General features: G+C 46.6%; 4 protein-coding genes across 4 annotated transcripts; all 4 read left to right on the top strand.

Annotated features, from left to right (window-relative positions):
* Positions 1 to 1,063: 1,063 nt before the first annotated feature.
* VC83_04685 (uncharacterized protein) lies at positions 1,064 to 1,843 on the top strand (the record flags this gene model as incomplete). Its single annotated transcript, XM_024468314.1, has 1 exon — positions 1,064 to 1,843. One exon carries the CDS (start codon positions 1,064 to 1,066, stop codon positions 1,841 to 1,843), a length of 780 nt encoding a protein of 259 aa, XP_024322845.1.
* A 276-nt stretch (positions 1,844 to 2,119) lies between these two features.
* On the top strand, positions 2,120 to 3,034 carry VC83_04684 (uncharacterized protein; the record flags this gene model as incomplete). The annotated part of the gene is made up of 1 exon (XM_024468313.1): positions 2,120 to 3,034. The coding sequence occupies one exon, from the start codon at positions 2,120 to 2,122 to the stop codon at positions 3,032 to 3,034; it is 915 nt and encodes a 304-aa protein (XP_024322846.1).
* A 2,012-nt stretch (positions 3,035 to 5,046) lies between these two features.
* On the top strand, positions 5,047 to 5,382 carry VC83_04683 (uncharacterized protein; the record flags this gene model as incomplete). The annotated part of the gene is made up of 1 exon (XM_024468312.1): positions 5,047 to 5,382. The coding sequence occupies one exon, from the start codon at positions 5,047 to 5,049 to the stop codon at positions 5,380 to 5,382; it is 336 nt and encodes a 111-aa protein (XP_024322839.1).
* A 17,126-nt stretch (positions 5,383 to 22,508) lies between these two features.
* Positions 22,509 to 24,684, top strand: VC83_04682 (uncharacterized protein; the record flags this gene model as incomplete). The annotated part of the gene is made up of 7 exons (XM_024468311.1): positions 22,509 to 22,783; positions 22,847 to 22,944; positions 23,033 to 23,082; positions 23,133 to 23,176; positions 23,438 to 23,458; positions 23,522 to 23,874; positions 24,215 to 24,684. The coding sequence occupies 7 exons, from the start codon at positions 22,509 to 22,511 to the stop codon at positions 24,682 to 24,684; spliced, it is 1,311 nt and encodes a 436-aa protein (XP_024322840.1).
* Positions 24,685 to 27,203: the final 2,519 nt, after the last annotated feature.

Raw genomic sequence — 27,203 nt, 5'->3', positions numbered from 1 at the left:
AGTTTCCCAAACGACCAGTCCTGGAAGTTCGTAACAACATGATATCGAAATGGCTCTCAAGAATGCCCAGTGAGAGGTGGCAGGGAACTGAGTAGTACACGCCGAAGTTCGTTCCTTCTCAATAAGACTCTTGTGGTAATGTATAGAACCTACCAGGGGGATAAGGGACATAGAAGTAATAGTCTACAACAGAGGCAGGCAAGACTTCATCCCATCTAGCCTGGACTCGCTCGCCATGCCTTCGCACGTCGTGCGCAAATAACCATCGGTGCGGTGGTCGGCGAATATTGAACAAGCGCTGTGTGCGAAGCCATGATGAATCCCACCATCAGCATGGTCCCAGGCGTACACCGTAAAGATTGGACTGTCATCAAGCCCATAGGCGGAATGGCGGAAGTTGGTTCGATATTTGCGCCGTGGAGCTGGCGCTTTGAGGAATTCGTAACACCAGGTGCTAGGCCTAGGTTGACTGTCGCAGGCTCTCGTATATGTATACCTGGTAGAGATTGTAACGTAGCAGATATGGTTGCTATAAAACATGAGTCGAAGTTGTATCAATGGAAGCGAAGCAGAACTGCAAGAAGCCGGTGATGACGGCAACCTGCAGTCATCTTTGGTGGTGCAATAGATTCCGTGGTACGGGCCTCATAAATGAAACTATGACCCCGACATCATGTGATGAACATATTTCGCGCTCGCATTTTACATCACTCGAATTCTACATATCAAACAAGCCTTTACAAGCACATAATATAGAGTAGAACTTCAACCCCAATTTACACTGACCGCACTTGCGCGCCGAGTTTCGTGAATTGGTAATAAGTACATCTCACCTCGAGAGCGAGGAGGTGAGGTGGGCACGTGACGTTATATCACATGATGAGCTGAGGTGGGACTATAAAGGTCGCCTCCCATAAAATCAATCTCTCGGCATTATACTATTTATTTACTTGAAAGTGGCGACAAATAGGGAGTACTTTCGCAAAGCAAGACAAAATTTGAAGCTTTTATCTATCTGGGCGAATTCCATCATAAATGACTTGAGATACCAGCCACCTCTAACATGGGTGATGATCGTGTTGCCCACTGGATAGAGACTCGAACGAACAGGTTTAAAGCAAGCTTCATTCCTCATGATAACCATTCCTCATCTTATAGGAACGAAAGCAACGGAGGCATAAGCACCCCGCCGAACAGCAGTACCAGCAGTGTCAGCAGTGGCATCGCTGAGGACGAAACTGCTGATGATTTACTGCAAGGATGTCAGAATGATCCAGTGATTCCAAGCGCTGAGGATATTGAGAGGACCTTTCGGAGAGGTGAATCCCAATGGCGAGAGTGCCTTGGTCTGGCAGAACGGCAACAAACTCTCAGAATGCCCGAAAGCCCAGGTGTTTTGAGGTTGACAGAGGGGGTTCCACCCCTACCTTCTCAGCTCCGTGGCTTAAAGGAAATTGGGGGCTACCCGACATGGGAATTTTTACACGCTGAGTCAGATGATATGGGCTCTATGGATGATGTTTTCACAGAAACCCTGGATGACTCCGATCCGACGTGGCAGCCAACCTCACCCCCCGAAGTCGATGAATGGAGCATGGATCTCGCCCGTGGCAACGAGAAAATCCTCACCCTCTCTATCCCAAAGCCGACGAGGTACCGGCTCACAGAAGAATGCAATTCCAATTCTGATGCGTCACCCGCCTCTCCTTCCAATGGCATCACTATACTCATACAATGCCTCTCCTATTATTTCTGTGCAAAACTCCTTGAGATGCAGGAGCGGAAAAGTCAAGTTTACTTCTCAGGCACTTTCAACACGCCATGTAGGCTGCTCAGAGAATGACAGAATTCAACTTGACTTACGTCACGCATCTCCGGACCTTGTGTGTTGGCTATGTATCCTTCCCGCACCCAATTCGCGTTGGATGATCAAGCCTAGTCCACCGTGGGCATTGGCCTATGACGGAGTGAACCTTTTCGACGTATTACTAGTCCGACATATTCTTCTCCAGAATGGGCCACATCGCCATCTTTGGAAAAGGCGGCAAGTCTTATTTCCGAGCTTTGCAGGTTATTTGGACTTAACAGCCAACTCGACGCCGCAGTTTCTGCTACAATCATGCTGCCTTTCTACAATTTTAGAAAATTAACGGCTACTCTGCCTGTTCCAATACTTCTGCGGCGCGATCATCCAAAACAAGCTCACGACGCATTCATTCAATATTCGAGGCGGATATCTCAACTCATAACCATTAGTATCAGCCCTAGGTCGATAGGATCGAGTCTTTGGAGTATTTTCTGGGAATCAGGCGTTGCTTGCAACGTTGTCAGTGCTTGGCTATTTTCAATATATGATGTTATTCGGCCCGTGCTTAAATCGAGAAATACGGAGTTACTTATCAAAATGTTTATGATATATCGTCCTCGACAGGCACCATTCAGGATCGGCGTTCTTTGGCTTGGACCTTTGGACTGGGTTGGCATGATTGAATCCTATCTTACAACATTGGAAGAGCAACCGAAATTTACTCGCGCGTCGCAACCTGATTCTGTTTCAGCTGCATGGCTTGGCTGTAGGCAGTCATTCTTAGATGAAGTTGGACTGGGCTGCTATGAAGAGAACGGCATGAGGATGCTATCTAATAGTGATCTTGCCCGCCTTCGTTTCAATTATCGTTACATTGCGAATGCGGAGGAGTTGCCATATGGTTGGCAGCCTTTCGGAAGTACATCAGCTAAGGAGATTGAACCGGAGCTACATCAGTACTTGGATCTCTGGCGTGCCCGAGAGTATCACAGTTGGGTTTGGATTCTGGGAGATGAGAAGCAATGTTTTCATTCTGGTGTGATTGACAACGCGCAAGTACAAGAGAAGCCGGATATAAAACACAGCGACAACAAAACAATGACTAAGCTACCGCCCATCATATCTCGCCCTTCCATAGAAGCCACCTATCGAGTGTTGGCATGGGCATCAAGGGATTCCTGTGGCGGCCGGATCAATCTACCAACCCATCCATGGTTAATCGACTAATATTCGACATAAATAAAACATAGCTTCGAGACAGGTCAAGTGTCAAAGGCAAGACTGGTTATTTTTTGGGGGTCTGGAATATTTAATGACGCTGCAACTAATTATGGAGTTCTTACTTACTTTGTAAGTAGGCGTTTTTATTTTTATAGCGCATTATAGGCATTCCATTTTGAGTCCCTGCCTCGTCCCACTCATCAGCCCAAGAGGTGATTTGTTCTCCGTTGAGCTCAAAGGCCCAGCAAATCTCACCCTTGACCTTGTACGAGGCTTATCAGTTTCTCCGCCATTCTTCTTCGAGATCTGTACTCCTCTTTCTGCTCTTGCTGTGAAAACGAACAGGGAGGGGACTGAGACCTAATTTGCGACCTTTCAATGACAATAAGACTACACCGTCGATCATTTTAGACAACTGGTAAGGCCCTCAGGAAGACTGAAAGAGATAAGACATACCGTCTTTCAAACTAATGCCGACAAAACCGATTTTAAATACTGTGGAGGGAAGATTATTGGGGATAATGACCAGGTTCTGGCGCGTGGGGACAGCCCTTCGTCTCTGGAGTCGGGTAAAATGATTCCCCAGTGGAGCTTGGCGTCGGAGTTATCCTCATAAAACATCACGTACCAAAGAGCCTCGCCTCAGCTCACCACCCACATGTCGCGCGCATTCACACATCAATTGATTCTACACTTCTGTATTACCTTCGCCACACCTGGATTGCCATCAGCCCTCTTATATCAAACCAGGCTTCATGAATCAAACTTCCCGTCTACGGACACGCTCTTTTAGCCCAGACTCAATTCGACAAGACCCTTTCCCTCTCCACAACCGTCGCAATACGTGCCAATCACTGGATGTCTTGGTGGCGGCGATGGTGGATGTTATGGAAGCTGCCTGTGGATCTTCCCGCTTGGTTAATTAGTACGGTGTCATAGCTATACAGCAAGCAGACGGATACAATTTCGATAAAACAGGATATTGAGCTCTCGGACAGGAAGCCTTCTATTTATGTATCAACCTCGGTGAGTGAACAGAATAGGCAGCCTTGCTGCTTGTGTGGTTCGCCCTGCAGCCAATATCAACACGGCGACCTGCATAATAGCACCATCCAGCTGAAGTAACGCCGCACTTTTCTCCTGCGCTGGGTAGTGGCACCGAGAAACGCGAGCCAAAGTTAGGCAGCCACGACCAGATGCTCGGGCGGCTTTGAGAGTCAGGAAGGATGGCAAGTTCAAGATTGTCTAGATCCCTGACACGACGACCATGAAAACATATTCGTCAAGCCTTCAGACCTGTCAATAGAAAGGAGTGATGGGTTTTCCCCGGATCAACAGCAAAATATGTAGCATGTGGTTTCTTAGGAGTATGTATGCCTTAGGCAGAAAGGCCTATTTCCACGTGGTTAGCACAGATGATTGATGCGGTAGGTTTCAAAATAAATGTTAAGGTGCCGTTGCGATGCTGCCCGAGCCCAACATACCTCACCAACGACAGCCAGGTGATCATTCCGATGCGGTTATCATCTCTTCGACAAGGATCTATTTGACGTGTCTTATCGGCATCGGTCAATCAGCGAGCAATTACACATCGTGTGGTTTTGAAGATGTAAGATAGTTGAAGTCTGGGGCAATGAACAGGAAAACCAACAAGTCGCACGTCTTGCCTGAAGCTAACCGAGATCTGCTCTTCATTGGCTGATTCTAGTGCCCCACATATGATCTCAGCCTTTTCAGACTAACTGAATATGGAGCGTAACTCATTCTCCAAAAATGAGCGAACTGGATTGCATCAAAGAAGGTTAGCGTCAGGCGCGATCCGGGCCGAAATTTACTACAGTAAAGTACATTGGGGCAAAGGGTGGGATTCAAAAGGTGGATCGTATAATAGGTCATGTGATTTAGGTACTCACGCATGTAAAAATTATGTTCATCCGCAAAGACAACTTTACTTCACTTCCTCATACAATTGAGATGGGTTTATTTTAACTGTTGTAATTTTATCAATTACATTATTCATGGCCGAGTTGTATGTACTGGATCCTGACGGCGATCTCATCGTTACACACCGTGCTTCGAGAGGTCCGTTCGCGCCCTGGAACCGCAGCGAAGGACCGTCGGACATCCAAGATGGCGAACCATTACCTCCACCTGAATTATGGTTCAAAGTCTCTTCGAAACACTTGGCTCTGGCTTCTCCGCGCTTTAAGAAGATGCTGGCAGGACCCTATAAAGAAGCAAACCTCCCTTGCCCTGAAGTGACCATAGAGGAGTTCGATTCGGAGGCCCTCAAGATCCTGCTCAATATCATTCATGGGAAAAACAGCAAGGTTCCCCGATCCCTCAGCCTCTAGATGCTCGCCAAAGTCTCGGAATTGGTAGACGACCTAGATTGTTATGAGCAGGTGGAAGTCTTTGGGGATATTTGGATTCGCCAACTAGAAAAATCGCTCCCTAAGGAGTATGGTAGGGATCTTATACTCTGGATCCTGATTTCCTTTGTCTTCCGACAATCTGGTCTGTTCAAGTCAGCTACACGGACAGCCATATTACACAGTACGGGTCCATTTATGACCCTCGAACTGCCAATACGTCCTACGATAGCTGGTGAGTGATTTGTATGGCCATGTCTTCCGATACTAAGAGGCAATCAGAGCGAATCAACAGGCAGCGACTGGAACTCCTCGAACGACTCACCACTAACATTCACGGAGTTGTTGATGGCTTATGTGTAGGCGATAGGTGCAGTTTTGAATGCGATTCGATGACACTTGGTGCGCTTCTAAAGCAAATCCGACCTCTGGGATTATGGCCACCTCCCTCGGAGCCCTATACCGAATTTAGCTTTGTTGGGATAGCATGCACTGTACGCTCCTTACGATCACCGCAGTCCGAGACCAATTTACATTTAATAAAGGCAGCAGAAGATTCTTGGGCAAGAAGGAGCTCATCGTATAGTAAGAAGATGAGCAATAAGGGCAGGAAAGCGATGCCATCGGTGTCGTGGGATACTGAAATAGAGGCTAAATGTCCTGAGGCCGACTGGGAACATGAATGTAACCTCAAGCGCCTTCTTGTCCCTGACATCGATCGTTTAGAACATAGTGTCAACGGTTTGGGCCTGGGAGATATACCAAGCAGCGGAATTTTCTTGGACCGTTAAGTAGGACTTGAACATCGGGAAATTTGGCCAGCTCTGTTTGACATCGCAGGGTAAGGTGGACTGAAGACTATTTAACACCTGGGAAACCCATTTTGCACAGCAGCATAAGTAGTCACTGGATAATTCAACATCAACTAACGTGGTTTATCAGTACGTCGGACATATCAGTACCTCGGACACTTTTCATTGGCATTCTACTTTGAATATCAATAAATCAACCATAACATATTAAATTAACTATAACTAAGCGGAATCAGATGAACTAGACATATCTATAGCTTCTTGACAAGTTCGCGCATTATGACCAGCTTTTCCACAGATCCCACAGCATCGCCTAGACGGTTGCCCCTCCTTGCGACTACCCCCAACCGCACGTACGTCGCGTCGTACCTGCTCATCCACATCCTTCTGTGCGATAATAGCCTGTGCATCCTCTACTATAAGTGCACCTCCTTCACGGACACGAGCCTTTTTAGCCCTGCGGCGTTTGCTAAGGGCTTCGTTGGCTGCTCGAAGGGTACGTACCTCAGCAGACAGAAGGGTGCTCTCATGTGCTAGTCGCTCCGTACCCTTTGCCAATGCAATAACTGTCCCGAAGAGTGGAGTTGGCGAGCTTCCTTGGTGACGGGCAATTCGATTTCGAACGAGGGTTGTTTGTGAAAGAGCTTCAGTTGGGTTGGAAGGGGTCTGGGAGACCCAAGGGTTGGTGTTGGCAGTAGAGGGTCTAGAGGGAGTTGGAGTCCGTAACCTCACGTCAAGCTTTGAAAGCACTGCTTGCGGGTCGAAAGGCACTAAGCCAGCTCCGCGGAACCCGGACTGGGCGTTTTGGGCTGTCATGGATTCCAGATATGCTGCTCTAAAGGCGAGAAAGAACTCGACCTTGGTAATGTGGTTGATATGAGCCTTAATGAAGGTCTCAATCTGCTGACCATATGCCCGCTTCAACACACTAAAGCACCCGACATCAAGTGGCTGAGTTAAATGAGACGAGTGGGGAGGTAGTCCAAGAGTTATAATGTTGTGTGCCTTGCAGTACTCTTGGAACTCGGCCGATTCATGACTCTCGTGCCCGTCTAACACCAGCATTCGATATGGACCCCTTGCACGAACAGCAGTATGTTTGTCGAAGTGTTTCAACCATTCTAGACCCGTCTCATTGTTTGTCCATCCATTGCTTGTCGGTTTAACAACCCAGTTGTGTGGAAGGCCGCCGTCTGTATACCAATTTGCAAGATGATTCTTGCCTTTAACTACCAAAAATGGAGGAATACTCCAGCCGTCACTGTTGATACAAGCAATCGCTGTAGCCCATTCCCGATTCCCTGGCTGAACTGCCTTACCTCTGCCAAGTTGATCTGCATGGGTAACAACCATTGCAGGGCAAATCACACCCATCATAAACCCAGTTTCGTCAAAGTTATAGAAGTCGCAGTCCAAAACACCATATTTTGCCCTCATATTTTCCACTAGTCGAAACCACGCGCCAATTAGTTCAGGATCTTCGCACAAGGCCCTTTGGAAGTCGTAAACGCGATTAAAACGTGTCTTTAATTCTGGACGTCGTTGTACAAATCGGTGGGCCCAGAGCTTCCCGACGCGCCTCCCTCCACGCGATTCGAGTATAAAATTTGCCATATCTTCTACACCAGCAAGCCGGGGTGCAAATCCTCTTGAATCCATATCAAGTATATTCCGAATAACCACCTCCTCTTCTAGTATAGTTAATTTCATCATTGCAGGCCGGCGTTCGTAGACAGTAGTTCGGCCGTTCATTCTGTCACAGAGTGTAGAATGAGGTACTTCATAGAGCTTAGCAGCCTTCTGACGACTTAGATTTTTTGATGTTCGGATAGCCTCGATAGCTAGAATGATTTTTGCTTCTTGGGTAATCACTGACATAATAAAAGGTGGAAAAAACGCGTTGTGAAGTTAGAGGGTAGGAAATTCGGGAAAAGTGTCTGAGGTACTGATATGTCTGACGTACTGATAAACCATGTTATACCTTGTATATTCTGTGTCTTGCCTTTGTTCTTGAAGGAATTGCAGGGTAAAGCGAGACACGGGGGTTAGTTACATTGGCAGCTGGACCGGAGGGATTAGCTCAGGTTTCGTAACTGTATACTGTATTGATATGGGTGGTTTAACTGATGTATTTGAAGCATTTGAGAATGACTAAAGGGAAGTCTTTAGATGAACTCGATAAACTTATGTCAAAATTCATGCGGTACGCCAAACAGTCAAATTCTGCTGTTGAGATACCACAGAGCGATAATTGAACCACTCGATAGTAAGTTAGTACATTCTTTCAAGAACTAGACCTCCGCTTTGATGCTAGGAGCGCCGACCTAAAACCAGCTAGCAAAGTATATCCAACAGAGACGTGATGGCCATCACGATATTAATGGCCATTGGAATGTTGGTGGCCACCAGAATATTAGAAGCTTTCGGTTGCGCAATTTTTTTGCAATTATAAGTCTCTACTACTACTAACGTGATTTACCACCAAACGGAACATCCCACCAAATGAAACACTTTCCGATAGCATCGCAACCTCAAACCCAATTACTCCACCACACCACAACAAAAAGATGCCTCAGAAAGCTAATGAAGGCTGAGTTTTACTAGCCATTCAAGCTACCAAATCACCCCACAAACTGTCCATCCGACGTGCTGCGCAGCTATATGAGGTCCCACATGTAACACTTACCCGTCGCATACACGGAAGCCAACCACGAGCTGGTAGACGCGACAAACAACGTCCATTGACCCCAATTGAGGAAGAGGAGCTCATACGATACGTACTTGACCTAGATTCGCGAGGATTTCCACCTCGAATTGAGGATGTACGAGATATAGCGAATCTCCTCCGTGCGACGCGTCGCGAACCCCCAGTTGGAAAAAACTGGCCCTACCGCTTTGTACACAATGAACCAAAGCTTAAGACGCGTCTCTCTCGTGCGTACGACCTCCAGCGAGCCCTCTGCGAAGATCCTGATTGTATAACAAAGTGGTTTGAGCTGGTAAAGAACATGCAGGCGAAGTACAGCATCCAGGATGCTGACTTCTACAACTTTGATGAGACGGGCTTTATGATGGGTGTTATCTGTGGGAATATAGTTGTTACGAGCTCAGATCGAAAAGGCCGAGCAAAGCAGCTTCAGTCTGGTAATCGGGAATGGGCAACAGCGATTATGTGTGAGTGCAGACGGCTTTGTAGTGCCTGCATACTTGATTGTACAAGGCAAGCATCACCTTGCGCCTTGGTACACAGAGTGCGGCCTTCCACCTACTTGGGCCATCAAGACCTCACCAAATGGCTGGACCGACAATGATACAGGTCTAGACTGGATAAAACACTTTAATCAGCATACACGTGTACGAACACAAGGGGTCTGGCGGATGATTGTCCTAGATGGCCATGAGAGCCACCTATCTGCCCAGTTTGATATGTACTGCAAGGAGAACAACATTATTACGCTCTGTCTCCCTGCACACTCCTCACATCTTACCCAGCCTCTTGATGTTGGGTGTTTTAGTGTACTAAAGCGAATGTATGGTCGAGAACTTGAGGTCTTCATTAAGGCCTCTATTACCCATATCACTAAGATTGAGTTCTTTATTGCATTCAAGGCTGCCCACGACCATACAATGACAACTGAAAATATCCTAGCTGGCTTTCGAGGTACTGGCCTAGTCCCGTACAACCCAGAAGCAGTTCTCTCAAAGCTTGATATCAAGTTACGGACGCCAACACCAACTGGATCCCCCCTACTAGAGGCTGACCCTTGGGTCCCTCAAACGCCACAAACCCCAGCTGATGCAATTTTGCAGTCTAAGTTTGTACAGAATAGAATTGGAATTCATCAAGGAAGCTCCCCAACAACAATTTTTTCAGCTGTAAAGCAGCTGGTGAAGGGTACAGACCGCATTGCGCACCAAATGACCCTTATACAAGAGGAGGTCTGTACCCTTCGAAAGGCCAACACAGCACTTTCAAAGCGTCGGAAAGCCAAGCGTACACGTGTCCAAGATGGAGGGTCACTTACTATAGAAGATGCTCAAAAACTGATCGCTGAAAAAGAGGATAAAGGCAGAAAAGGTCAAATGAGGAGGGTGCTGTAGAGGCTGGTCCGTCGACTTCGCGGCGCTGTGGGAGGTGCGGCAAGACTGGGCATAATGTACGAACCTGTCAAGAGGTTGAAGAGATATTAGGAGAAGAGAATTCAATTGAGTGTAGTTAATTTTAATGTGTTAGGGTGGAGTAATGGGTTTGAGGTTGCGATGCTATCGGAAAGTGTTTCATTTGGTTGGATGTTCCGTTTGGTGGTAAACCACGTTATAACCTAGCTATTAAATAATACTTCAGTTCACGTTGCATCATGAAGATAAAAGTATTATACATGGTTATAGTCTGTGCTAGGGTTGCTATAAGCTCTGCTGTTAACCCTTTTACTACTAACTCTTGGACAAATGTGTAATGGTGGGTGCACCAGATGTGAGAATCTAGCCACCTAAGGAAGGGATAATTTTACTAAGACAACACACTGTCTTAGGAAACAGAGCCAAAGGGTTGTAGCTTAGACTATTCCACAACGCAGCAATCAGGTGTATGATGTAGTGGAGTGGTTTAGACAAGTTGTAACAAGTGTTGAGTCTGAGAACTCAGGGATAAGGGATAAGTCAGAGGTTAGCACCTCACTGACTTTTCAGAAACAAGGAATAACAAGATCAATGCTTGGAAGCTTGGAAAAGACGTAGAAGTAGGTGATAGTCAATTTACTGTATTGTCTGCTTGCCCTTTCTTAAGGAAAGGGCAATCCTATTAATGCTAAAGGAGTGTGGTGTAATGGTGGGTGCACCAGATGTGAGAATCTAGCCACCCAAGGAAGGGATGAATTTACTAAGACAACACACTGTCTTAGGAAACAGAGCCAAAGGGTCGTAGCTTAGACTATTCCACAACACAGCAATCAGGTGTGTGATGTAGTGAAGTGGTTCAGACAAGTTGCAACAAATGTTGAGTCTGGGAACTCAGGGGTAAGTCAGAGGTTAACACCTCATTGACTTTTCAGAAACAAGGAGTAACAAGATCAATGCTTGGAAGCTTGGAAAAGACGTGGAAGTATGTGATAGTCGATTTACTGTATTGTCTGCTTGCCCTTTCTTAAGGAAAGGGCAATTCTATTTATGCTAAAGGAGTGTAGTTCTCTCATTTTCCAAGACTTTCCATGACTTACCAGGCTTGGTAACTGTAGTCGACGTAAGAGAATCCCATAGAACCATCTCTTACGTTAGTAGCCTATAGGAAGTAAAAGGAGGTCCAAGGTCAGAGTACCCCTATAGACAAATTATGTCATAGACGAATTATGTCATAGACAAATTATGTCATAACTTAACCAATCTTGTGGGTAACTAAAGAGCGATGACATGTAATGAATCATAGAGGTTCGTAGGAGCTTTTAGAGCTATCGTTCATGCTCCTAGGCCTCTAGTTGGTAGAGATATGTCATGTGTAGTATTAGCCCAGTAACTAAGGAGTGATGTCGTGTAATGAATCATAGAGGGTTGTAGAGATATGCTATGTGGTAATATCGGCCCAGTAACTAAGGGGCGATGATGTGTAATGAATCATAGATGGTTGTAGCAATCGTTTAGTAGTATTGCTCTTGTTGTTGGTGTGATAAGCCAAAATATGTATAGTGACTTGTAGGTTTGAGGAGGAGATTTCCAAGTTTGCTCTTGAGTTTGATAGCAAACTGAGTGCAACGAATGTCAGTATGACATGTAGTTCTCTCATTTTCCAAGACTTTCCATGACTAACCAGGCTTGGTAACTGTATTAGAAATTAAGTGCGACCCACAACTAGCTTGCTAATCATGTAGTGAACGTAAGAGAATCCCATAGAACCATCTCTTGGGTTCATAGCCTATAGGAAGTGAAAAGAGGTCCAAGGTCAGAGTACCCCTATAGACAAATTATGTCATAACTTAACCAATCTTGTGGGTAACTAAGGAGCGATGACGTCTAATGAATCATAGAGGGTTGTAGAAGCTTTTGGAGCTATCGTTCATGCTCCTAGGCCTCTAGTTGGTAGAGATATGCCATGTGGTAGTATTGGCCCACCCCCTTAAGGAGGAGATTTTCTTAATAACTTGTTCAATGAGTGTCCAAATGATATGCCATGATGTATGTAGCATAAACAGATGTAATAGAAGAGTTTGCAGCAATCGTTGAGTCGTATTGCTCTTGTTGTTGGTGTGATAAGCCAAGATATGTATGGTGACTTGTAGATTTGAGGAGGAGATTTCTAAGTTTGCTCTTGAGTTTGATAGCAAACTGAGTGCAACGAATGTCAGTATGACAAAGGCAATGGGGTGTACGCTGTTTTGTCCTGGTCAAAGTGTTGTAGCACGGGTGCTTCTGGAACAGTCTTCTTAATCAACTCAAAGGCTGCCTAGCAGGCTTGGTTCCATTCGAATATTTGACCTTTCTTTGTGAGATTTACCAGTGGCTTCATAATAGTAGAGTAGCTTCTTATAAACCGCCAGTAGAACACACAGAACCCAATGAAGGCTTGTGTATCTCAGAGCGACCTTGGTGCTTTCCATTCAAGTATAGTTTGGACTTTTGCAGGGTCCATTCTCATGCCATAGATTCCAATGATAAGCCCTAGGAATTTTGTTTCTTAGACATAGAATTCGCATTTTGCAATGTCTGCTTGTAGTCCAGCTTTGCGGAGCTTCTGTAAAACCATTTGCACGTGCTAGGTATGCTCATTGCGACTTGTGCTATAGATGAGAAGATCATCCATATATGCTGTAACAAATTTGTTTATGTATTCTATAAGGGTTTCGTTCATATATTGCTAGAATGTTGCAGGGCCATTAGTAAGACCAAAAGGGAGGACCTTATACTTATATGATCCAAATCTTGTTTTAAAGGTAGTGAGGTCTTCATCCTCCTCTGTCTGCATTCGGATCTGATTGAAAGCATGTCTAATATCAATCTTTGTAAGATATTTATGTAACGCTGACTTCTAAACCATAGAAGACACAGAGGTTCTCTTGCGTAAAGGTTTACTTATCAGAGGAGGCAGGGGATCAGACACAAAGGCTTCAAGTAACACGTTACTAGTATATAACAAATACTGTATTGAGTTGAGCACGAAGCTCCTATCTAAGGACTAACTATCTACTTATATAGTGGCGTCGTGCCTAGTGGACTCCTGGGAACTCACTCGAGTCCTTGGAGTCCTGGACTCTTAGGATTCTTCTCATCATCCTGCGAGTCCATCACGTGCCTAGTGGACTCCTGGGAACTCACTCGAGTCCTCGGAGTCCTGGACTCTTAGGATTCTTCTCGTCATCCTGCGAGTCCGTCACGTGATACTTTCGGAACTACTATTCCCCGCTGCCCCTCCAGGTACCAGGGCCGGTCTCATGCGACCTCCCTCCTTCCTGTCCTGTAGTTGGCCAGCCTTCTTGTTCCGTCGTACATTACCCTGATGGCAGCCCAGACCAGAATCCCGTCCACACCGCCGGTGGACACCCCCATACCCACAGTCGAAGCTGTGGGGCAACGAACACATTGCACACGAAACACCCCTGAGACAGCTCAATTGCCGCCTCTTCAGGACTTTCGTTCTCCATCGATCCCAGCACGTCACCAATGCACACTGAGGACCCACCGACTCGCTATAAGAAATCTACCATCTCAGAGATAATCACTCCGCTCAGTGATGGGATAGAACATACCTTCCTACAATGGACCACTACCTTACCGACGTCTCGAGAAGAGCGTTGATATGGGGAACTACGACCGGCCTGGTGAAGACCTACCTAGAGCCCCAATACCTGTCCGCTACGCATGGGTTCTGCAGTGCTGAGGAGATGATGGATCTACTAGGTTAATAGTCCTCACAGGCAATGAGACGGAACAGGCCAGGAACCTCTTCGAGACCTGCAAATGGGAGAGAAGGGGCATGCTAGCGAAACCTTCCCAGAGTTCAAGGCTCGTTTCCAAAGTGCAGCTATCACAGGACAAGTCTCCGAGTCGGAATGGTTTCGGTACATGTGGAACAAGTTGACTCTCCAATTCCACAGCCGCGTCGCGATCATCAAAAACCAATGGAATGGAGAATACCAGACCATGGTACGAGAACTTACCGCCTTCGATCAGGAACGGCGCCAAAACAACGAATTGAATCCGCTACCTGCTCTCGCAAGGACGTCCACACGTACCACAGATACTGCAAGGGCGTCAGCGTCGAAGCTGACTCGAGCCACATCCGCTCTGTTCACCCGAACCGCGTTCCTCCCCAAGCCAGCCATACCGGAACGTGTGAGAACCGCAGTCCCTGCGCCCTCAGGGAACTGTTTCAAGTGTGGCAAGCCCGGCCATTTCCAGGACAAATGCCCCCTTAATGCTACTATCAAGGAAATGGACCGTAACGACCCCGAGGCCGAAGAACAATGGGAAGAAGCCGTGGAACTTCAATCGGATGTGTCCCTCGAGGAAAACGACGAGGCCTAGGAGAAGGCTCCTTCCTAGGTCTACGCAAATGTGACCTGCGAGGACTAGACTTACGAGAACTCCTGGGAGGCACCCAGTTCTTAGTCGACATGACCCTGAGTATGAATGGACTTGGGGTGCAAACGAAGTCCCTAGCAGACACAGGAGCAAATGGCTACCTCATCATTAACAAGCCTTTGGCAATACGACTGTCGAAAGCACTTCAGAGCCCCATACGGAAACTACCCTATTCTGTACCCATAAGTGGATTTCAGTGCAAAATCCAAGGCCACGTATCAGAGTATATTCGGTTACACTTAACAGTCGATGGACGCTGGATATATAACTGCCCCTTTGTACTCCTGGACCTCGGAGCACAAGATGTGATAATTGAGAAGAAGCTTTTCAGCCGCTTCCGAATACCACTTGACTCTGCAAAGAGCCGGTTAGTATGGCCAAAGGAGTACCCGCTGACTCCTAGCTGGAGCAAGGAGATCACCTTGCCCTACTACATGCGAGAAACGTCCATTCGACATCCCGCATACCAGCCGGATGCGAATTGCAGGGATGCTGCAATCCACTGCTAAGACAGACGCCACACAGGCGGACGCTCGATGAACTGAAAGTGATAACTTCAGGCTATGAAGAGATCACTGATATGCCACCGAGCCCTACCCGAAACCAATGAGGTTTTTCCCACACTACTAGTGAAACTGGTACCTAGCTTCACGTCCATACGGATATGCGAAATCAGTGCCAATGCCTTCCATCACAAGATGATGTGAAGCGACTCTGAGTTCTTTCAGACTAGCATCTACGAAATTGACTAGATCATCCATGAAAAGGAGTTGGTAGAGGACGAAGAAAAGCTCCGCCTCATCCAGCAGAAGCTTCCGCATATGCACCAAAGCTATGCCAATGTCTTTTCAAAGTCGGAATCAGATCGGATCCCTCCACACCGCATATACGACCATAAGATACAGCTCGAAGCTCCTTTACCAAACGCCTTCTCCCCGCTCTACCGACAAGGCACTGAAGAGCTTAAGGCTACCAAGCAATACCTGCTGGAAAACCTGGAAAAGGGATTCATCATCAACAGCAACAGCCCCTTTGTGTCCCCTATCCTATTCGTAAAGAAAGCGGATGGCAAATTAAGATTTTGCATCAATTACCGGAAGTTAAATGGTCTCACCCGGAACGATCCCTACCCCATCCCGCGTATCGACGAACTACTAGGATGGGTGTCGAAAGCCAAAATCTTCACGAAGCTAGATATTAGACAAGCCTTCCATCGTATACGAATGCACCCCGACTCAGAAGAGTACACTACCTTTCGGACTCGCTATGGAACCTACAGATGCAAAGTGTTGCCGTTTGGCCTGACGAACGGTCCCGCAACCTATCAGCAGTATATGAACGATGTCCTAATGCAATATTTGGATGACTTCTGTACTGCCTACCTAGACGACATCCTAATCTATCGAGGACCCTACGGAACACGTAGACCATGTGCATAAGGTCCTACAGCATCTCTGAGAAGCCCTGACTTCAAGCCGATATAAAGAAATGCGAATTCAACGTTACCCGGACGAAGTACTTAGGATATATCCTTACTACTTCTGGTGTCGAAGCGGACCCTGACAAGAACGAGCCCCTTCGCAACTGGATCCGACTGACTACCGTTACAGGTGTGAAGTCCTACCTAGGCTTTTGTGGCTTCTACTGGCAATTCATTCGAGATTTCGGCAAAATAGCAAAGCCCCTCACAACTATTACTAGTCCCTCGGAGCCGTTCCGGTGGATAGACAAATGTGAGGATGCGTTCGAGGAATTGCGACGACAACTTTTAGTGGTACAGGCACTTCACCACTTCAACCCCGAATTGCCTACGAAGCTGGAGACTGACTCCTCTGATGGAGTGGTAGCTGGTGTCCTGTCCCAGGAACACCCTGAAAGCGATGGTACCCCGTAAGCTTCTACAGTCACGTCCTATCCGGACACGAGATCAACTGGGAGATCCACGACAAGGAACTGTTCGCAATCGTGAAAGCCTTCAGAAAATGGAGGCCCGAGTTGGCTTCGGTACACCACCGAGTTGATGTCTACACTGATCACCGTTCGTTGGAATATTTCATGTCTACCAAGATTCTCACCGCGAAGCAGGTTCGGTGGATGGAACTACTCTCCCAATTCAACTTCTGCATTACGTACACCACGGCAAGAATAACCAGAAGGCAGATATTCTAAGCCGAAGAGACCAAGACTTGGTAACGCAGCAGAAAGTCAAGCTTGATAGTAGGGTGAGGGTATTGTTAGGTCCAAGCCTCCTGCACCCCCGAATCAGCGCCGAACTCGCGGAGAGCTACATAGCATCCATTAATTCGATGGACACCTCCAAGCCCCAGATGCCTTTCAATTTAATAGAGGCTTATGTGCGGACAACAGAGAGTCGTTTACAGAGACACGTGCGAAACTCCCCCTACCTGACGGGTTCGTGATAAACGACCAGCTTCTTCTAGACAAAGGCCGGCTATGTGTAAATCGCCACACCGAGCTATGTACGAAACTAATCTGAGAAGCGCATGAAGTTCACTACATGATTAGCAAGCTAGTTGTGGGTCGCACTTGATTTCTAATACATTTACCAAGCCTGGTTAATCATGAAGTCATGGAAAATGAGAGAACTACACTCCTTTGGCATAAATAGGATTGCCCTTTCCTTAAGAAAGGGCAAGCAGGCAATACAGTAAATCGACTATCACATACTTCCACGTCTTTTACAAGCTTCCAAGCATTGATCTTGTTATTCTCTGTTTTTGAAAAGTCAGTGAGGTGCTAACCTCTGACTTACCCCTGAGTTCTCAAACTCAACATTTGTTGCAACTTGTCTAAACCACTTCACCACATCATACACCTGATTGCTGCGTTGTGGAATAGTCTAAGCTACAACCCTTTGGCTCTGTTTCCTAAGACAGTGTGTTGTCTTAGTAAATTCATCCCTTCCTTGGGTGGCTAGATTCTCATATCTGGTGCACCCACCATTACAGATGGAAGCAGATTGTTTGCGCTATGTGAAGAATTGTGTGACATGTCGGCTTTCTCATACCAATGTTGTTACGATATCAAGTGCGCCTTGCAGCTCGAGTGGGGGTTCAGGGGTGTGGGGAGCTTTCCGGGGTTGGAGCGAAGTTTTCAGTTGTGGAGTGAATTCTCAGAACTAGTCTCGCTAAAGAGAATTCACTCCACAACAACATAGCTGTATATAGATCGAGCCACTGCTCGAGTGCTCCTCTTCTCTTTCCTTTCTTCTCTAGATTGGGTTTAATTCATAATACCCAACTGGCGCCCTATGCCTTGGTGAACCGTGACAAATGTCACCAAGCAACAAGGATTCCTACACCCGCTACCAGTACCCAAATACCCTATGCAACACCTAACGATGGACTTTAAAGAGTTTCCAAAGGACAAGCATGGATACGATAGTATCTTAGTGTTTATGGATCGACTCGGAAAGAGTTCGGTGACTATACCGTGCCATAAGACCACCAATGCCCGTCAAATGGCACAGTTGTTCATCGAATGGATATATCGATTCGGACACACTCCGGAGTTGATCATCAGCGACCGCGGACCACAGTTTGTCTCCTCCTTTTGGCAAGAGTTTTGCCGAATCATCGGCGTAAAGGTGAAGCTGTCAACTGCCTACCATAAGCAGACCGACAGACAGACAGAAATCATGAACTGATACATTGACCAGAGACTGAGGCCTTTTGTATCTTACTACGAAGACAACTGGAGTGAGCTCATTCCCATAATGTACCGAGTGCAAATGGCGTTGCCCCACGCATCCATTGGAATGACCCCCTACCGACTCAAGTACGGAACTGATCTGCGTACAAGTTGGGATTGGGACACCCCAAAATGCACCAACCCCCTGGAGACTCTGAACCAAAATGAAGCCAAAGCGGTTGCCGACCGAATGCATACTGCATGGGCTCACGCAAGGGAGAACATGGCAAAAGCACAAGAGGATACGTCTAAGCACGCGAACCGACGCCGAAGGGCCATCGACTGGGATGTAGGTGATAGAGTATACCTGTCAACCAAAAATCTGAAGAACTATCGCCCCAGCCGCAAGTTGGGCCAACAATGGGTCGGACCATATACGGTGCTTGAATGGGTCGGACATGCATTTTGAATAGAACTACCTACTGGTTCTCAAATACATGATGTTTTCTCACCTGACGTCCTTATTAAGGCTCTGAATGACCCTCTACTAGGGTAAGAACCACCTGAGCCTAGCAGCAAAATGATAAACGGCCAGGAGGAATGGCAAGTGAAAAAGATCCTTGCTGTGAGGCTCCGACGGAAGCAACTACAATACCAGGTTAGCTGGGTAGGATACGATCCGGACCCGGAGTGGTACCCAGCGACGAATTTCATGAACTCTCCTCATAAACTCAGAGAGTTTCATGCGGAACACCCAAAACTACCAGGACCACCGCGAGACTTACCCGGATGGGTTATGGCATGGGAGAGGGGAGAGCCCACCATGATCATGACACCCAGCCATAAGAGCCAGTAACGTGGCGAGGGAGCCTCCTTGCCTAGGTTTTTCAGAGAGCTGAAGGACGTGTAATCGTGCCAGATTGGGTCTTCCGGATCATAGATCATGGAAGGGACGACAAAGCAGGAAAAACAGAGTCGTTGCTACCTACGACCCTAAACTAATTACCCTCCGAGCCAGGGCGCACTCACCACCGCAACCCTTGCGGGAGCCACCCTTCCCAAATGTCTCACCGGCGTCGCAACAGATGGCTACCACCATGAGAGACGAAGGGTCGAAGCGACCCCACGTGAAGAGCCAGGCCCGAGTCCCTCCGACACAGGGTCCCCCCCCCCCCTTTTACCCCCCCCCCTTTTACCCCCCCCTTTTTACCCCCCCCCTTTTACCCCCCCCCCTTACTCCCCATACTCCGCACCAAAGGTGCCCTCCCCCTCTCCCTCCCCCTCCTTCCTCCGACCAGAGATGTATGGACACAGGGCACCCAGCTCACAGTAATAGCATATGAGAGTGCGAGTCGGAGGCTAAACGGATGCTATCCTATAGGTCTACTACAAAGGATACAAAAAAGATGAAGGGGGAACCCCGTGAGTCATTTCCCTCAAGTACCCGAAACCCCTCCAACTCAGTTAGCCCGCCCAAATGATCACACGTGACCCGCAGCTACTCAGAGTCTGCTCCTTGTCTGCTCCTTAGAGGACATCCTTACAAGAGCAGACTGGAACCATCGCGGCTGCGACGGCGACTGTAGGCAGCTTGCTGTTACGACGGAACAAGAAGGCTGGCCAACTACAGGACAGGAAGGAGGGAGGTCGCATGAGACCGGCCCTGGTACCTGGAGGGGCAGCGGGGAATAGTAGTTCCGAAAGTATCACGTGACGGACTCGCAGGATGATGAGAAGAGTCCTAAGAGTCCAGGACTCCGAGGACTCGAGTGAGTTCCCAGGAGTCCACTAGGCACGTGATGGACTCGCAGGATGATGAGAAGAGTCCTAAGAGTCCAGGACTCCGAGGACTCGAGTGAGTTCCCAAGAGTCCACTAGGCACGACGCCACTATATAAGTAGATAGTATTTCCTTAGATAGGAGCTTCGTGCTCAACTCAATACAGTATTTGTTATATACTAGTAACGTGTTACTTGAAGCCTTTGTGTCTGATCCCCTGCCTCCTCTGATAAGTAAACCTTTACGCAAGAGAACCTCTGTGTCTTCTATCGTTTAGAAGTCAGCGTTACACTTGCCCACGGCAGCCACCACTTCCTCCAAGAGCGCCGGCACGCTCTCCTGCTCCATCCGAAGACGGTGCAGAGACGACCAGATTTGCTAAACCGCGTCAGCACTGAAACAACACAGGGGAAGGGGTATACTCACGGCGAATTCCGCCTCGATGGCGGCGCGCGTGGCGCGAGCCTCATAAGAATCACGCTCTGACCCGGAGCGGAACTTGGGAACGCTCTAGGCGGCCACAAGGGCCACCCGATTTGCCTCCGCGGCAGCAGCCACGATGTTGGTGGCGACGACGGGGACGGCCGTTTCAGCGGCAATGAGGGCGCGGTACTCCTCATCGAGGAACCAGGGCAGCTATCCACCCGATGGTCAGCTACAACCAACCAACTGAACACCACAAGGAAACGCACCGAGATGCAGGGAGAGTGCTGGGCAGTGCAGTACTCGCACTTCGACGATGAGGGAGACCAGATGCAGGCATGTGCCTGGACTCCCCGAGCTTTGGCCTGAAGGCAACGCAGACAGAGGACGCGGAAAGCGACCGACAGGGCTCCGGCAGGAGGCGGGACCAGCATCTTCAAGTTGGGATCTATAATCCCGTCAGTCCAGCCCACGTTATCACCTGCGCGCCGAGCGTGTTCCCGTCACCTACTCATTCATGTGGAATTGTATATTCTAAACAATCAGTTAGTATACAGCTATATGAACAGAGGGGGCCACTTACCAGTTTCGGAGTGGCGGAGTTCGCTGGCGTTGTTGTTGTAAGGAAACAAACAAGAGGAAGTGGGTGAATGTCATACTGACATTCGTGTCATACTGACATTCGTTGCACTCAGTTTGCTATCAAACTCAAGAGCAAACTTAGAAATCTCCTCCTCAAACCTACAAGTCACTATACATATTTTGGCTTGTCACACCAACAACAAGAGCAATACTACTCAACGATTGCTACAACCCTCTATGATTCATTACACATCATCGCCCCTTAGTTACTGGGCCGATATTACCACATAGCATATCTCTACAACCCTCTATGATTCATTACATGACATCACTCCTTAGCTACTGGGCTAATACTACACATGACATATCTCTATCAACTAGAGGCCTAGGAACATGAACGATAGCTCCAAAAGCTTCTACAACCCTCTATGGTTCATTACATGTCATTGCTCCTTAGTTACCCACAAGATTGGTTAAGTTATGACATAATCTGTCTATAGGGGTACTCTGACCTTGGACCTCCTTTCACTTCCTATAGGCTAGGAACCTAGGAAATGGTTCTATGGGATTCTCTTACGTCGACTACAGTTACCAAGCCTGGTTAGTCATGGAAAGTCATGGAAAATGAGAGAACTACACTCCTTTAGCATAAATAGGATTGCCCTTTCCTTAAGAAAGGGCAAGCAGACAATACAGTAAATCGACTATCACATACTTCCACGTCTTTTCCAAGCTTCCAAGCATTGATCTTGTTACTCCTTGTTTCTGAAAAGTCAGTGAGGTGCTAACCTCTGACTTATCCCTTATCCCTGAGTTCTCAGACTCAACATTTGTTATAACTTGTCTAAACCACTCCACTACATCATACACCTGATTGCTGCATTGTGGAATAGTCTAAGCTACGACCCTTTGGCTCTGTTTCCTAAGACAGTGTGTTGTCTTAGTAAAATCATCCCTTCCTTGGGTGGCTAGATACTCACATCTGGTGCACCCACCATTACAACTGTCTTTATCTTTCACTCTTTCATCATCCATAATTATTCTACAGCCAACACAGCTAGAGAATCAGGTTGTTACAGGCGATATTGCAGATCCAAGGAATACATGCTTCTTGGAATATCGAGAACAACGTCGAGCGCAATCTCCCAGCCTGAACACCATAGCTGTTGATCTCATTCACTGCCACCTTTTGCAATATACACTCTCTTTATGGCCAATCTACCCTCACAACTTCCTCAACACCACGCCCAATGTGTAGGGCTTCACAATGGCTGAGTTGGAGTCCCTTCTGCCATGCCAGCAAACGTGGAGGAACAACGGCGACTCTATGAACTGCGGATTAAAAAGAAAAACATACATCGCCGCAAGCAATTAGCATCTTTACATGCTGGCAATAAGCTGCGCTTAGATTCTAGCTACAATTCTCAGTTTGAAAGTGAATCTGGTTCTGCTGAAACCGTGTCCTACCGGCGGAAGATAGCAGATTTTGGTAAAGCAGGTGTCAACCTATCAAACCACAGTGACGATACGAAGATTATGATAGTGAGGGCAGAGAAATTTTGGGCGCTGTAAGTCTTCATTATTGGTTAGCTATGCGCATGTAGACATCTTTGCTAACCCTTGCTTGGTAGGTTTTGGGTGAAGTTAAAGGGCGAGAAAGAAGCTGCCCCTGAGGATGAAGATCTCGATTTCGTACTTGGCGATAATCCATCAGAGGCCCTTGCTAAGGGTGAAGCACCCATTTTCAAGGCATACCTCTGCTGGCGATATGAAAACTCACGCATAACAAAAGAATCCTCCATCTAACATACTGGAAGACCCTCAGCATGGATATATGACTGACGACATTTTATTTGATATTCATAACGTAAGTTGCCCCTCTTAGTATTTAGCTGGACGATGCTAACTTTGAAACAGTGGATCCCGCAATATCTCGAGCTTGACACGTCCGAAAAGGAGAAGTACGCATTGTTTGTTGATGATCTATGCAATCTACAACATGGCAACTGGGTAAATGATACAGAGTTATATCCCCATGAATGACTCCGGGTACAAGAATCATTACTCATGGATTTTGGTGGCTGCACAAGCTCGAGGCCAAAAGCCCTTGTTGGGAAGCGTCCTCTGCTCTATTCAGATATCACATTTCATCTCTTTCCTTCTACGGTTAAAGGGAAACGGCCAATAATCGTCATGACTTTAAACCTCAAGCATATTAAAAGGTCTGGAGGGAAATCTAAGAAGTAAGTGGTACCTATGTGCAGGAGCCAAGCTGCGTTGCTTCTGCAATTTACTGATTTAAACAGGAAGAAGTTTACATTCTATGAAGGGGAAGACCTATCATGCTGTGCAGTCAGCTTTATGCTAGCACTTGCTCTTGCTGATAACGCGTTCAAAAACGAATTCAAATCTTATACTTACAATCTAGTTGTCCCTCTAGACGCTGACCGCATAACACTTGAATGGGACGACAAATGGGCAGAGCGGCCTATCTTCCATGACGTCGAGGTCACTGCTAATGGAGTCCGTATTTCTAAGACCAAACCTTTCCAGTATGCGAAGTATCAATATTACTTTGTTCCCCTTGGTCGGGTGATGGGATATGAGAAGGCGCTCAAGCTATATGGCCTACGGCGAGGTTCCGGGAAGGAGCTAAATGGTATGATATTAATCCTTTTGATCTCTATTCTTCTGGTAGTATTTGCTGTCCTATTTGCTAATATATGCTGTCATAGATGCACTGACCTCCGAGGAACGCAGACATATTATGGGCAATAGTGGGGATGTTTACGAGCGGTACTACATGCCAGACTTCATCAACAAAGACTGCCAAGGCATCTATCTAGGCACACCATGACGAGACGATCTCATACGAAGAGTCGGCCAGCTAGCTCGTCATGGGAGATGCCCTTCATGCCTTACAGATGAGCAGAAGCTTGAGATTAAAAATCATCCAGACATCGTCAAGGCAGCTGCTTTACGTAACACATATGGCTAAGAGATCAAGCTGAAGGGCTACACCACGATCAAGGCGGCTCAGGGAACGAAGTTGTTCGAGCAGCATAAAGAGGCTCAAGCTAATATAAACAATTTGAGATGCCAATTAAGCGATGCATTACTTGAGAAGACTATCAAAGAATTTCATATAAACGTCCACACGGAGGAGGTCACTCGACAAATGCAGGGTATCTTCCCTGCTGATGCTCTCACCTCCCCTCCAAAGAAGTACGAACTCAAGGAGCAAGCTGCAATTGTCAAAATGCTAGGCATGTCACTTAATGATTTAGATGAGGATCAGGTCATTGAACTATGGATCGCTTTCGTCGATAACCTGGCACTGATCTGCAACAGACAAGGATGCCCTCGCAAGTATAAGGGACTGAAGTTAGAGAAGCAACAGCCGGAACATCTCTCTGATGTCCAGAAGATGTATAAAAATAAGACGATTGCGAGTGTTCAGCAGATCTAAGGGCCAGAGTTGACATGTGATCTCTGTAAGTCGGACGAGGAGGCTGGACCAGCAAAGAAGACAAGGTGTTTAAACGCATTGATATCCTCTGTAAGCACATACAAACACAGCATCTTGACTTGGTGGCTTCAGATGCAAAAATTCATTGCCGTCGCGACGGATGTAGTGAAGTATTAACTGGTCGAATCAGTTATTTAAATCACACACATCACTGACACGGTTTATATCTTTAATATTTAAGGCTCCAAATGTCTCCTAATTATTATTATCTTGCAAAAATTGTTGAGTTTGTCAACAACTAAACTGTTGGAGGTAATTCCGGAATACAGAGAACTACACACAAATTTGTGTGGTAATCCCCGATAACCGTAATCAGTCTCTTCGGCAAATGGAGCAGAAGCTTCATAGTAGGTATGCAGATTAATTAAATTACTACCTAATCTATGGGCCTATGTACGCTATTTGTAGGCCTGTTCAGATTTCTTCGAGTCGAGTACTACTCAAGTAATTCCTCAAGTAGTACTCGCAACGAGTAGTTCTCGGGAAACACTGTTGGCTAGGCAATAAAAGAAATGATATACACGCTGCGCAACCAGCCCTCACTTGGGTGTGTGAATCTAGGCGTGAGCCAGCACACCCTGAAATTGAATATATGAGATTAATCGTACCATTGTGCCTATCTATCAGTCTGCCGCTGCAAATTCTAAAATATGGTATTTTTAATCTTTGCATTCCTTCTCTTTCCCGCCTGCTGGTTCTGTATCTTCTGGATTGCGTTTCCATTGAGATTTTGCGTCAACATCATTTGGCAACATATTTATAGGGATTGGAAACAAATTCATCTTGCCACTATTCAGTAAAATTCCATCAAAGTCAGGAGTGACCTACAATTTCTTTCTTGGATGGTGGAAAACATGGATTACCAGAAGATACATAAGTGTAGTAGCGCCCCTTCTGATAGATGATCAGGGCAACATCTGCGCCATATAATTCCCCATACTCATATACCTTATTGGTCAATGTGCTTCTCCTTCTAGAGGCATTCTGGCTTTGGCGTTTCCGTACGATGGTCATGTTGCGATAGAGTCTATTGGCCATATGATGTCTCTTATAATTTTGAAAGCTATAGTATATTACTCTGTGGAGCGGACAACGGTTGGGGAGATGGACGAGGGTTCACCACCTATTAAAGAGTCAGTGCACTCGGGGAACGCCACCTTTTTCACGTGATGAACGAACGGGCCACATTTGTGGACAAAATGTGACACGTTTACGGAGGTGTTGTTCATAAGTTTTGTGAGTGGGTCGTGGGATGACCGGGGTTGGGCATGGGTTGGAGCATGGGTATGCTGTCATACTGACATTCGTTGCACTCAGTTTGCTATCAAACTCAAGAGCAAACTTAGAAATCTCCTCCTCAAACCTACAAGTCACCATACATATCTTGGCTTATCACACCAACAACAGAAGCAATACTACTCAACGATTGCTGCAAACTCTTCTACTACATCTGTTTATGCTACATACATCACGGCATATCATTTGAACACTCATTGAACAAGTTATTAAGAAAATCTCCTCCTTAAGGGGGTGGGCCAATACTACCACATGGCATATATCTACCAACTAGAGGCCTAGGAACATGAACGATAGCTCTAGAAGCTTCTACAACCCTCTATGATTCATTAGACGTCATCGCTCCTTAGTTACCCACAAGATTGGTTAAGTTATGACATAATTTATCTATAGGTACTCTGACCTTGGACCTCCTTTTCACTTCCTATAGGCTAGGAACCCAAGAGATGGTTCTATGGGATTCTCTTACGTTCACTACATGATTAGCAAGCTAGTTGTGGGTCGCACTTGATTTCTAATACATTTACCAAGCCTGGTTAATCATGAAGTCATGGAAAATGAGAGAACTACACTCCTTTGGCATAAATAGGATTGCCCTTTCCTTAAGAAAGGGCAAGCAGGCAATACAGTAAATCGACTATCACATACTTCCACGTCTTTTACAAGCTTCCAAGCATTGATCTTGTTATTCTCTGTTTTTGAAAAGTCAGTGAGGTGCTAACCTCTGACTTACCCCTGAGTTCTCAGACTCAACATTTGTTGCAACTTGTCTAAACCACTTCACCACATCATACACCTGATTGCTGCGTTGTGGAATAGTCTAAGCTACAACCCTTTGGCTCTGTTTCCTAAGACAGTGTGTTGTCTTAGTAAATTCATCCCTTCCTTGGGTGGCTAGATTCTCATATCTGGTGCACCCACCATTACATATGCGTAGGCTTGTTTGTACCTTTTTAAGGCGTCAAAATTCCTACTATTGTATTTTATATGTAAGAAATTTATACTGTTTCAATAACTACAATGCCTCATCTTACTCGCGATGAGTGGCTTCATTGCGCACTAACGTAAGTGACGGTGTAATGCAGGGGACTGGGTAACGCGGTGGATTTACCCCACCAACTTCAGATAATTGTAAATAACTCAACAATGAATCGTCGTGAATA

Source organism: Pseudogymnoascus destructans (assembly GCF_001641265.1).
Source record: "Pseudogymnoascus destructans isolate 20631-21 unplaced genomic scaffold scaffold_15, whole genome shotgun sequence".
Classification (NCBI taxonomy): Eukaryota; Fungi; Ascomycota; class Leotiomycetes; order Thelebolales; family Thelebolaceae; genus Pseudogymnoascus; species Pseudogymnoascus destructans.
Note: the sequence above shows the minus strand (reverse complement) of the source record. Positions and strands in the feature narration are given on the sequence as shown.